At 33.3% G+C, this 12,642-nt stretch overlaps 1 protein-coding gene across 1 annotated transcript in view; it reads left to right on the top strand.

Moving 5' to 3' along the window:
* LOC144968182 (glutamine-dependent NAD(+) synthetase-like) overlaps positions 1-12,642 on the top strand; it is a 31,394-nt gene that overhangs the window by 5,072 nt on the left and 13,680 nt on the right. Inside the window, exons 3-15 of the mRNA XM_078906273.1 lie at positions 398-514; positions 1,710-1,763; positions 2,536-2,677; positions 3,500-3,706; positions 5,565-5,696; positions 7,378-7,452; positions 8,087-8,214; positions 8,354-8,505; positions 9,092-9,260; positions 10,275-10,410; positions 11,002-11,108; positions 11,289-11,420; positions 12,400-12,469. Of these exons, the coding sequence (XP_078762399.1) occupies positions 398-514; positions 1,710-1,763; positions 2,536-2,677; positions 3,500-3,706; positions 5,565-5,696; positions 7,378-7,452; positions 8,087-8,214; positions 8,354-8,505; positions 9,092-9,260; positions 10,275-10,410; positions 11,002-11,108; positions 11,289-11,420; positions 12,400-12,469 (1,621 nt within the window). The remainder of the gene's footprint in view (positions 1-397; positions 515-1,709; positions 1,764-2,535; positions 2,678-3,499; positions 3,707-5,564; positions 5,697-7,377; positions 7,453-8,086; positions 8,215-8,353; positions 8,506-9,091; positions 9,261-10,274; positions 10,411-11,001; positions 11,109-11,288; positions 11,421-12,399; positions 12,470-12,642) is intronic.

The following is a 12,642-nucleotide window of genomic DNA, read 5'->3' as shown; positions in this document are numbered from 1 at the left end:
GTACCGGGTCCAAACATATTGGCAACACTTACAATGTAGAATGTGACATGATGTCTGTTAGACAAAGAAACAAAGTAATACTAAGCTGCTAGAAGCTAAGGACCGTAAAAAGTAATAAACAAAAATGAATAAAACAGCTTAAAAAAAAAAAAAAAGAAACAGAATACCAGACACAGAACGTTTCAGACTCAAAACCCTTCTTCAGCCAACAACAAAAACAAAGAAAACATAAATACATTTCTAAAAGAAAACCATATCAATCGCAGAGAAATATTCGCCACATGCTGAAATCTGTTCTTTTTTTAATCAGTTCTATTCATTTTTGTTTATTACTCTTTGACAAAGAAACATCAAATCATCTATAATCATTCTTGACTTTCACATTTATTGTTTCCAGTGGTTACAGCTGCAGTGACCATTTCCTGGAAAATGACACATTTCAACATTCGTGGGAGGTGCTGGCCAAAATCATGATCGACCCAGACTGCTCGGATATTCTTTGTACAGTCGGAATGTAAGATAACATAACTGGGTTGGTTTTTTTAGACTGTGAACATTTACAGGCTGTTCAATGTTTCATGCTTTGTACAAAATGGTACAGTGGAACCTGAGTATGGTGGGACCAGCCTACAATCCCTGTTTTATCCGAACCTGTTATTCAAGTGTGTTTCACTGTAGTTGATAATAATGACACTGTATGTCTTAACAAATGATGGAGTGTGAATCCAGGCTGATGGCATGAGTGAATATATGTGTCAAAAGAAACTTTTTTAAAAATTATGCTCTTCCGCCATGACATCATAAGATATCGTCACCTAGGCATTTCATGAATGAATATAGATAATCCATCAAACAGGATGTCTGATGTCAACAGGAATCACTCAGGAGAGGGGGGGGGGGGGGGGCATCAGAACTCTCAACTTCACCTTGGGTTGATAATTTTCCCTTAATTTGTGAAGACCAAGCTCGACCTACTGAACGATTGGGAAAACCCATGGCTACTGTGCATGCATAAGTGTGATTTAATGCAAATAATGGTGTGTTTGCAAGAGTTTTTGATTTACTCATCCTAATAAGGGAGAGGAAAAAAATACCATTATAGATAATATATAGATAATTAAAAAATCATTTCTTTCTATTATATTTAGATGGTATGTAGAAAGAACCAATTTAGCATTTATTTATTTATTTATTTTAAAAATAAATAAACGTTGAAAAAGAATGGATCAGCAATCTTCATAAAATGCACAGGTTGGATTACATTATTTTTGTAGTGTCACCTTATAGAACATATTTTCCCTAATTAACATTTTAAAAATAACTCTATATTCTCATCTTTTAAATGTTGTTGATAATTGATGATAGAGTGGTTTGTTTTTGTTTTTGGTTTTGTTTGTTTTTGTTAGAGCTATATTGTATGGGACAGGCGCTATATAAATAAATTACAATATTATTATTATTATTAATATTATTATTATTATTATTATTATTATTATTATTATTATTATTATTATTATTATTATTATTATTATTATTATTATTATTTATCATTATTATTATTATTGTTAAAGGCAGGTTCAGCAGTGCGGTGGAATGTTAAGAAATAAATTGTTTTATATTTCTTTCACAGACTTTATTATTTATTATTTTATTTAAACCTTTATTAAATCTTATCTGTTTGAATTTTTTTGTCGGTTTTATTTTTCCAGGCCTGTCATGCACAAGAATGTGGCATACAATTGTCAAATTTTCTTTTTAAACAAGTATGTATTTCTCCCCATCTTCTTATCATCTGGTCTTTTTCCAAGTTTTATAAATAATGATATAAAATATGAGTACAGATTTTAGCCAGCAACTGATTTGAAGACAGAATATCATAATGGCTTTGTAATTTACTTTTCCCAAGAAAGAAAGTTTGAGTAATATTTAGATAAAAATTATCAGTTATGAGTTGTATGTATTTAAAAAATACAAACCAAAAATAATATTAAAAACATTAACAAAAAAACCCCTAAAAAACGAGAATTTGTTTAAAAAGCAAAAAAAAAAAACCAACAAAAGCACAATTTAGCACAATAGCTATTAAACATGCTCAAAACACTTTACAAGGGGTCCCAAGCCAACAGTGACACTTAACATGTAGGACGAGACATAACACCTGTTAGGCGATATTACAATTTTTGTTTTCGACATAAACAATGCTATTAACAGCCATTTATACATTTTACACCTGAGTATGGTAACAGAAAGTGAGTAAGGAGTCTTTTCCAAGGATCCATCTATACGTCGCTCAAAGCAGGACTTGAACCCTGGACCTTCTGGTCTGAAGGCAAGTGTCATACCACTAAACCACATAGTGCATGTTTTAACTAATAGATGTAATTTTGAATCTATGAATTTGAGTATTTTGATAATTTATGGAAACCTCCAAAATGTAAAATGTTGTCTGACATGATAGAAAGTCGATTGTCTTTTTCTTCCTTTTAACAATTGGTCATACAAACTAATTTTACGACTAATGTTACCATCACACAGAAAAATCTTATTGATTCGTCCCAAAATGAACATGTGTGATGATGGCAACTACCGCGAATCCCGCTGGTTTACAAGGTGGGCGAAATGCAAGGAAATTGAGGAGTGCGTGCTGCCCAGCATAATACGGGAAATAACAAACCAGGTGCGTGGACGGTGATAACTTGTTTACAAAATGCATGTATAGAAAGTGGGTCAAAGTGATACTAAGAGCTGCTAGAAGCTGTGGACTGTAAAAGAAAGTAATAAACAAAAATGATTATAACAGCTTCAAAGAAGAACAAAATACCAAACACAGAATGTTTTGGGCTCAAAACCCTTCTTCAGCCAACAACAATTTTGTTGATTTTGTCATTGGCTGAAGAACAGTTTTGAGCCCAAAACATTCCACGTTTGGTATTTTGTTCTCTTTTGAAGCTGCTATATTCAATTTTGTTTATTACTTTCAAAAGAATGGGTAATGATAATTTCCAAATTAATGAGTAAATTTTCATTTCATATGATGAATTTAAAAAAAAATTTTTGGCGGGGGAGGGGGGGGTCCATTGAGACACAATGAAACAAATTATCAAAACAAATAGGTATATGTATGTTTACCTACATGACCACTCCTGTAAAGAGTGATAGTTTAATTAAGTGTTTGGGTTTTTTTATTGGAGAGGGGGGAGGGGGGGTGTAGAATATGAGAATGTTCCATTATCCTCCTTAGACACAACGAAGCAAATAAGAGAGAAAGACTGTATGAACTGTTGGGCAATGAGCACCATGGATAGATGTATGTTTACCTACATGACCATTCATATAAAGACTGATAGTTTAAATAAGTTTTGGGTTTGTTTTGTTTTGTTTTTTGGTTAGTTTTTTTGTTTTATTTTTTTTGGGGGGGGGGGGGTGTAGAATATGAATATGAGAAGGAGTGTCTGTATTTGTGAATAGACTTCCCATTTTTTGAAATGATGATTTCCAGAGAACAGCTCCAATCGGCGACGCCATGATACAAACTCAGGACACATGTGTGGCAGCTGAGATCTGTGAGGAAATGTGGGCTCCAAACTCCAGGCATATTGACTTGAGTCTGGACGGGGCTGAGATCATCACCAATGGAAGTTCCTCCTACCACCAGCTTCGGAAACTGCATTTGCGGGTGGATTTGATACAGGCTGCCTCCAAAAAGGTAGAAGGGGAGAGAATGAGTAATGGGGTTTTTTTTTTCCAAATATTGATACAGAGAATAGAATATTTAACTTAAGTAGTTCTCCAGACCCGTTAGGCCTGTGGAGCTGGAGTTTATCCCGATTTCTACAGCGTGAAACGGATAATAGCAATTGTTTGCTATCCTTTGGATAGGACACTAGTCTATTGCAAAGCACTTTCTGCCAAATCTAACAGACTCAGCTACCCATCACTGCTGGGTGGACAGGAGGGTCAGAAAAAATCTCAACTGCACCCGGGATCGATCTCAGTCCCTTTGTGTGTGAAGCGAGTGCTCTACCAACTGAGCTGTCGGGAACTCCATAGAATATGTATTTGATCTTATTTGTAATTCTTTGATATTTGTATAAATGAAGCTTTGACGAAGTTGATTCTGTAGCATTTCAACACAGAAAGATATCTATGTATTAAGTAAGTTCTTAAAGATACAGGAAGATTTCGTTTTCAACAGTTTGATTTTTAAAATGAAAAATAATCCAAAATACTGAGAATTTGGCTCAAAACAAGAAAAGAAAATAGAAGTTCCTGGAATAGCCTGATCACATGTCCAAAAAGAAATGTGGACATACTTTTTGTTTTCTCGCTTTGAGCAGATTTTCCTACTAATATTTCATTAACCATGCAGATTTTGGGTTATTTGTCATCATCCAACACAGATAAATGGATGAAAAGTCTTGGCTTGCCTAGTTGGGAAACACATCTTCATATTTTCCAAATAAACAGTTCAAGATTTTCTGCCATCTGGGTTTTACTTGATGTATTTGCATTTTAATTGTATTTTTGTTCTTGGCTGAAGAAGGGTTTTGAGCCCAAAATGTTTCATGTTTATTATTTTGTTCTTTTTTTTTAATCCGTCATAGTCAATTTTGTTAACTACTTTCAGCATTATATTGATAAAACAAGTACCTACATTCTCAAACCTTTTCTAATATCCATCTTTTTTGTCTCGTAATTATCAATCTTAATTCTCTTGTGTTAACATGACTTATAGATGCCTTTTTCCCGGAAATTGGCTTTATTAAAAATCCTCTAGCTGACCTTGTTTTGTATTGGTGAGTTGATTTTTTATAAAGCTGAAAATATTGGTTGTTTAACTCTTTCATTGCTGAGGGTATATTCGCATTTCCATCACAAAATGGCTGACACCTGATTGAGGCAGCATGAGAATGGTAAGCTAAGACAAAGCGACATTCAAATTCGTTTCAAAATCTCAATTAAAATAACTCCCTGATGAAAGAAATGATACCATTGGTTCAATTTATAGTACTTTTGTAGAAAGGAGGATTGGATTGGATTATTATTTTTGCCTTTCACTGTGTGGCCATTGGCCAGTAGAACAGATTCTGCTCTGGTCGCACAGAGCGGCCAATGGTGCTGAAAGAGTTAAGAGTTATACCATTTGCTTTGCACGAAATCTTTTCATATAAAATTGTTTTATTGGGTATTAGGGAGTCACATCTCATCAATATGAAGCAGAAACTAAAACTTGTTTTTTTGGACATATCAAGAGACATGACTATCTTGAAAAAAATTTTCTAAAGGGCATTGTTGAGGGTAAAAGAGAGAAAGGGAGACAAAGAAGAAGATTGGAAAAGGCTCTTTACTCACATTCTCTCACCATACTCAGGTGTAATATAAGTACTTGGCAGTTAACAGCGATGCCTCTGTCCGAAAAAAAAAAAATTGTAATATCGCCTAACAGGCATCATGTCCCATCCTAGATATTCAGTGTTGCTGTTAGTCAGGGACCCCTTGTAAAGTGCTATCAGCACGTTCAGTGGATATTGCTCTATATAAAAGCTCAATTTTTTATTTAATAGGCCGGTGGTGTGTTTGTGTTCAGCAATGGAATTGGTTGTGACGGGGAGAGAGTTTTCTGGGATGGCGGTGCCATGATCTACATCAATGGCAAGTGTGTGGCTCAGGGACCTCAGTTCTCTCTACAGGAAGTGGTAAGGAATCCGTTAACTTGAACCTTTTTGTTTGTTTTTACCTGGCATCCATTGATGTACTTAAACTGTGGTCAGACCTGGCTACAGTTATGAAAAATCCATATAATTACGAATTTTTGGCTCCAATTTCTGAACTTCATGAGCATCTCTAAGTCATTAAAACTTGTTGAAAATGAAAGTTGATGTCAGACGATATAATTGAAAACATTTTGAGTTGTCATTTAATCCATGTGATGGTAAATTGTTGATTTTTTAAGTTAACTATAGCGAGTACAAATTTTTTGTTCTAAAAATTACGAATTTTAAAGTTTTTAAGTAGGCAGGTCTGACTGTGATTGATATGTGTGTAATTGGTATGTGTGTATAATTGGTATGTGTGTAATTGGTATGTGTGTAATTGGTATGTGTGTGTAATTGGTATGTGAGTGTAATTGGTATGTCTGTGTAATTGGTATGTGTGTAATTGGTATATGTGTGTGTAATTGGTATGTGTTGTAATTGGTATTTGTGTAGTTGGTATGTGTGTGTAAATGGTATGTGTGTGTGTAATTGGTATGCGTGTCTAAATGGTATGTGTGTGTAATTGGTATGTGTGTGTAATTGGTATGTGTGTGTAATTGGTATGTGTGTAATTGGTATGTGTGTGTAATTGTTATGTGTGTATTTGGTAAGTGTGTGTAATTGGTATGTGTGTGTAATTTGTATGTGTATGTAATTGTTATGTGTGTAATTGGTATGTGTGATGGTTCTTATCCTGTGGATGAATTTTATATTTGCCTGGCACCTATTTACATTAGTTGTGATTGATTGGTGCTATTTTGTTTTTTGTTTCCTGAAAAATAAATTGCTTGTGCTACATATTATTTGCCCGCATAGTCAATTGAGTGTTATTTATTTATTTATTTATTTATTTATTTATTTATTTATTTATTTATTAAGTTTCTATTTGTTTATTTACTTATTTATATACTTATGTATTTATTTATTTATCAGTTGTTTATTTATTTATTGATTGATTTACTTTTTTTTTTATTTTATCTTATTTATTTATCTATGTGTTTATTTATTTATTTTATATTTATTTTTTTTGGTTCCATCTGGTTACTTATTGATTTTACCTTTTTTTATTTGTTAAGTGTATATTCTATGTTAATCTCTGTTTTATATTGACAATTACCTAAAATAAATCTTTGAACTTGAAAAATGACGTTCTAATATTGTACATAACTCTGGCCCATTGAATTGATTGCATTTTAAAACATTAATTAATTAAAAATTGCAGAGTTTTCTTTGATGCACTAAGTCTTGAAGCTCAGAAAAATATAGGCCTTAGCAACATCTTCCTGTACCAAATCACATTTCTCTTATATTTTGACAGTGGGGAAACTCAAAACGTCCGCTTCATTTACAACAATAACAATAATAATAATAATAATAATAATAATAATAATAATAATAATAATAATAATAATAATAATAATAATAATAATGATAATAACAACAGTAATGACAATATTAATAATAATGACTGTGATAATAAATTACATAGCATTCAATTTCCACATAATTATTTGTTTTGATAAAGGGGAAACCCGAAACAGTAACAATCATCTGTCTTGTGCTATTTACTGACTTTCAACATTTCTTCACTTTCGTTATAAATTTTTTAAATTTGTTCCAGAATGTGACGACGGCTGTTGTTGATTTAGACGACGTCCAAGTTTATAGAAACTCTATCCGTTCCAGGTCTTCACAGGTAAGCTGTTCTCCAGTTCTAACAGTTCAAACACTGCCCCTCCCTACCCCACAGAACTCCTAAAAAAATATTCGACACCCCGGCCTTTAGATTCTTCCAATGACACGACCCTTTTGGTTATCCCACGCATTCGTGCAAAGGCGGGAACAAGGTCCTTTTCTCATTTTGGTCCATCCGTATGGAACACCATTCCACAGAGCATCTGAGAATCCAAATCATTGTGTTTTCAAGAAATCCTTGAAAACATTTCTTTTTTTTGTGTGGGTTCTTTCAATGTCAAGAAATAAATTTTAAAAAGAGGTTTATCAAATGATTCATATTTTACCATATTTATTTCATAATTTTCGTGTTCATTGTTGGTGTTTTGTGATGCAAGTGAGGGATCACATTGGAAACGCATACTCTTTCGAAGAATATAAGCATAAAATTGTCTCAACTATTCGGTAATCTCTGTAGTTTAATGGTAGCACGTCTGACTGGTAGTCAGAAGGCCTGTAGTTCGAAGAAACAGGCAAAATTTTTGGGGTGTTTTTCTTCTTGTATTTTTCTTTCTTGCTTTGTCTGGCACTGTTTCATACACACATTTTCTAGATCTTTAACAAGACCATGTATTTTTTTTTTTTCACACACCCAGGCTTCTATGACATCGAAATTTCCACGGATCGTCACTGACTTTGCACTGGAACCACAAGCAGAATGTGCTCTTTTCAGTGAGTCCAGGGAAATTGAATTCACATCTCTCTGTGCAAATGAGGAAATTAGGTAAAAAGTAAAACGATATTTAAGAATTATTATTGGTATTATTATTATTATTATTATTATTATTATTATTATTATTATTATTATTATTATTATTATTATTATTATTATTATTATTATTAAAATTATTTTAACTCCTCAGGTTAGGTCCAGCTAACTGGCTGTGGGATTACTTACGTCGTAGTGGTCAGGGGGGTTTCTTCCTTCCCTTGAGCGGAGGGATCGACAGTTCAAGCACAGCCTGTGTCGTGGCTTCCATGTGCCATTTGGTGTGCGAGGCAGTCAGCAATGGAAGTAAGTAGACATGGAAAGTGACATATGCTTTTAATAAGAGAATGTTTCACCTGAGACAACTAAATAACTTTAAAATTGAAAAGAAAATACCGTCAACATTTTTGGAATCAGCTGTTGTATGTTTAACAAGTTTCTGCCTCCCTGCATGGGGTGGTAACCTTAGGAAAAGTGATTTAATTAAAACTAACAGAGTTTGTAGTTCCTCGGGTTTGGAAAGAAAGTTACTGGAGATTCAAAAAGCTGTGATTTTGAGATCGCTGCACTACAGTTGATGCCTGAGTTATTCCAGTCTTCCCTTGGAATAGACCCTAGAGACAAATTTCCCCTTGGGGATGAATAAAGTGAAATTGTTTTTGTTTGGTTTTTTAATTATAGCCTCTATAAATTTCAAAAGGAATGTGTATGAAGCATTGAATGACAAAGCAAGAAAGGAAAATACAAATAAAAAAATAATTCCAAGAAATCATAAACACTTTTTCTGCCCCTTAATTTGTCACTTCAAGCTTCTATACGTGATTGTGTTTTCCAGGAAAATTAGATTGAGAGTGAAATTCGATAGGTGATGTCATTATTCTTCACTCCTCAGACGAGTCAGTCCTGGCTGATGTAAGAAAGATCACGTGCATTGAAAATTACGTACCCAACGACCCAAGAGAACTGGCTTCCCAACTGTTTACCACATGTTATATGGGATCCAAGAACAGCTCGGAGGACACCAGGAGTCGGGCAAAGGATTTGGCCAATCAGATTGGAAGGTGAAGTCTGTTATGGACACGGTTGATTGCTTTCTTTTCATTTGTTGTTGTGTTGTTTGTTGCTGTTGTTGTTGATAATAAATAATAATAAATGCCATTTATATAGCGCCTTACCTAGACACTGTTGTTGTTGTTATTAATGATGTTAGTGAATGCCATGGGTTGCCAACAATCTCTCAATCAGGTTGCCAACAACCTTCTAATCGGGTTGCCAAACAAAAGCGCTAGTAGATTGGCATGATTCAAAATATAATCATAACATTTTTTTTTAAACTGATCTATCAGGGTCATCACAGAAAATTAATTCAGAAAAGTGAGTGGAGCCAACAAGCTTTCAATTGGGTTGCCAACAACCTTTCAATCGGGTTGCCAAACAAAAGCGCTAGTAGATTGGCATGATTCAAAATATAATCATAACATTTTTTTAAAACTGATCTATCAGGGTCATCACAGAAAATTAATTCAGAAAAGTGAGTGGAGCAGACACTTGTGTTGATAATAACAGGAAATAAGGTGAGTTGAAAAGTGCCAGAAGATAATAAATAATAAAAACTTTGCAGCGATGGGAATTCAAACCAATGACCCATCTATTACTGGCACTTTTCTACTCACTTCATTTCTTGTTATTATCATCATAATATGCGGCTATGTGGTCTAGTGGTATGACACTCGCTTTCGGATCGGAAGGTCCTGGGTTCTAGCTTCGCTCGGTGCATAGTTGAGTCCTTGGAAAAGACTCTTTACTCACATTCTCTCACCGTACTCAGGTGTAAAATGACCACTTGGTCATTAACAGCATTGTCTCTGTCAGGAAAAAATGTATTATTGCCTAATAGTCGTCATGTCCCATTCTTTATGTTACATGTTGGTCAGGGACCCTTTCTAAAGCGCTTTGAGCACGTTTAGTGGATATTGCACTATATAAAAGTTCAACTTTATCATAGAAATCATCATGAAATCAGTCAAAAGTGCTCAGTGTAAGCATTTTATCTCTATTTTTCTATTTCCTGCCAGTTACCATCTTGGGATCTTGATAGACACAGCCGTGGATGCCATCCTTGGTATTTTTAAGACCACTTTCAAAGTTATGCCAAAATTTAAATCATTTGGTGGATCCCTTAGAGAAAATCTGGCCCTTCAAAATGTCCAGGTTGGAATTTTGTTTTGTTTGTGTTCATTTCGTTGATATTTTTTTTAGATCAGCATTCTAGCATGTGATTTATTATTCTTATCTTAAAGTTATGAAATCTGTGTAGTTTTAATTTGATATTGACTTAATAATTAATAATAATGATGACGATAATGATAATAATAATAATAATTATGATTATATAGATAATAATTGATCATTATTATTATTATTATTATTATTACTATTATTATTATTATTATTATTATTATTATTATTATTATTATTATTATTATTATTATTTTATATTATTATTATTATTATTATTATTATTATTATTATTATTATTATTATTATTATTATATTATATTATTATTATTATTATTATTATTATTATTATTATTATTATTATTATTATTATTATTATTATTATTATTATTATTATTATTATTATTATTTTCATTATTATTATTATTATTGTTATGACTGATAAAAGAGTGACAATGCAGAAGACGATATGATGTTTTTTTTAAATATAAAATTTCATCTTCACAACTTTTATCAATATTTTTACCTCTGCTTTCAATTAATTTACCCCATTTTCTTTTCCAGGCCAGAGTGAGAATGGTTTTGTCTTATTTGTTTGCTCAACTCAGTTTGTGGGCAAGAGGAAAACCTGGGGGTCTACTTGTTTTGGGATCAGCTAACGTTGACGAGAGGTTGGTGCAATCTAGAAATAGATTAGAAGATTGGTTACTCGGGGTATGAGATGTGACCAAAAGTATTATTATTATTATTATTATTATTATTATTATTATTATTATTATTATTATTATTATTATTATTATTATTATTATTATTATTATTATAATTAACAAAACAACTCTTTCCTGTTTCAGTCTGCGAGGCTACCTGACCAAGTACGACTGTTCCAGTGCCGACATCAATCCCATTGGAGGAATCTCTAAGACAGATCTCAGGAGTTTCATCCAACATTGCTCTCGGTTGTACAACTATTCAGCTTTGGACAGGTATAGAATTTATTCTATAGACGGTTTTTTTTTAGAATTATTGATGAAGACAGAGCTGTTTTTCCAACTCCAGAATTCACGTTGATCAGTGTCTGAAAAAAGCAACTATTGAATGGTATTAAATTCACCAATTAAAAAAAAGATACTATGAAATTTCATTATATTACTATTTTAAAATAAAATATGGTAAAGATTCAATCTCCCAAAGAATAAGAATACTAAGTTGTTTTTTTTTCTTTTTCTTGTTTAAAAGGAATATAGAGTAATAAATTCTTTTTTTTTTTCTTTTTTTTTTTTCATTTTACCCTCTCCCCCTCCCCTCCTTAAAATTAAAAAAGCGGGGAAGTGATCTTTAAAACTTGACTCTAGTGTACAAATTCAAACTGGGCATTGACAAATTAGGAACCTTGCACTGGTACAAGATAGATAAATATCTGAGTAGGTATGCAGGACTTCAAATCTATAAAATTTGTGTTTCTCCTTTCTCCCCCAGTCAAAGCAGGCTAAATTTCTGGCATGCATTTTTTTGTTCTTGTATTTTTTAATGCTTAACTGTCTGGGGGGGAGGGAAGGGTCCCGATAGCTCAGTTGGTAGAGCACTTGCTAAGGGAATGAGATCAAGAAGATGAGATATTTTTTTTATTTCTGACACCCCCCTCTCCCCTGTCCACCCAGCAGTGATTGGATCTGTTAAATCTGGTAGAGATTACTTTGTCCTATCCAAAGGGTAACAAGCATTTGCTAATGACCGCTTCACGCTATAGAAACTGGGATGAACTCAGGCTCCATGGACCTAATGGCTCTGACGGACTTCTTCCTGTCTGGCTCTGATTAAAATACACATTTTTTTTTCACATCCGGCAGCATCCTTTATTTTTATCCCAACAATAAAACTTATCTCAATCAATGGTTATATCAGTGAGTGACGATCAGCAAACAATGAACTACTCTTTTGTCTTTTTTTAAACCACTGATCCAGAATCTTTACTGCCCCTCCGACAGCCGAGCTAGAGCCCTTGGAGAATGGAGCAATTGCCCAGACTGATGAGGTGAGTTTTTTTTTATCTCTGGCCATTAACAGCGTTGGCCCTGTCGAAAGAAAGGTACTATCACCGAACAGGTGTCGTATCTCATCCTACATGTTTAAGTGTTGCTGCTGTCCTTGTAAAGTGTTTTGAATACATTTCGTGGATTTTGCTCTTTATAAATGCTCTAATTTTGG

The sequence above is a fragment of the Berghia stephanieae genome, chromosome 3 (genome assembly GCF_034508935.2).
Source record: "Berghia stephanieae isolate SIO BIC M18660-M18661 chromosome 3, UCSD_Bste_1.3, whole genome shotgun sequence".
In the NCBI taxonomy this organism is placed as follows: domain Eukaryota; kingdom Metazoa; phylum Mollusca; class Gastropoda; order Nudibranchia; family Aeolidiidae; genus Berghia; species Berghia stephanieae.
This window is presented reverse-complemented; position numbering and strand designations above follow the sequence as displayed.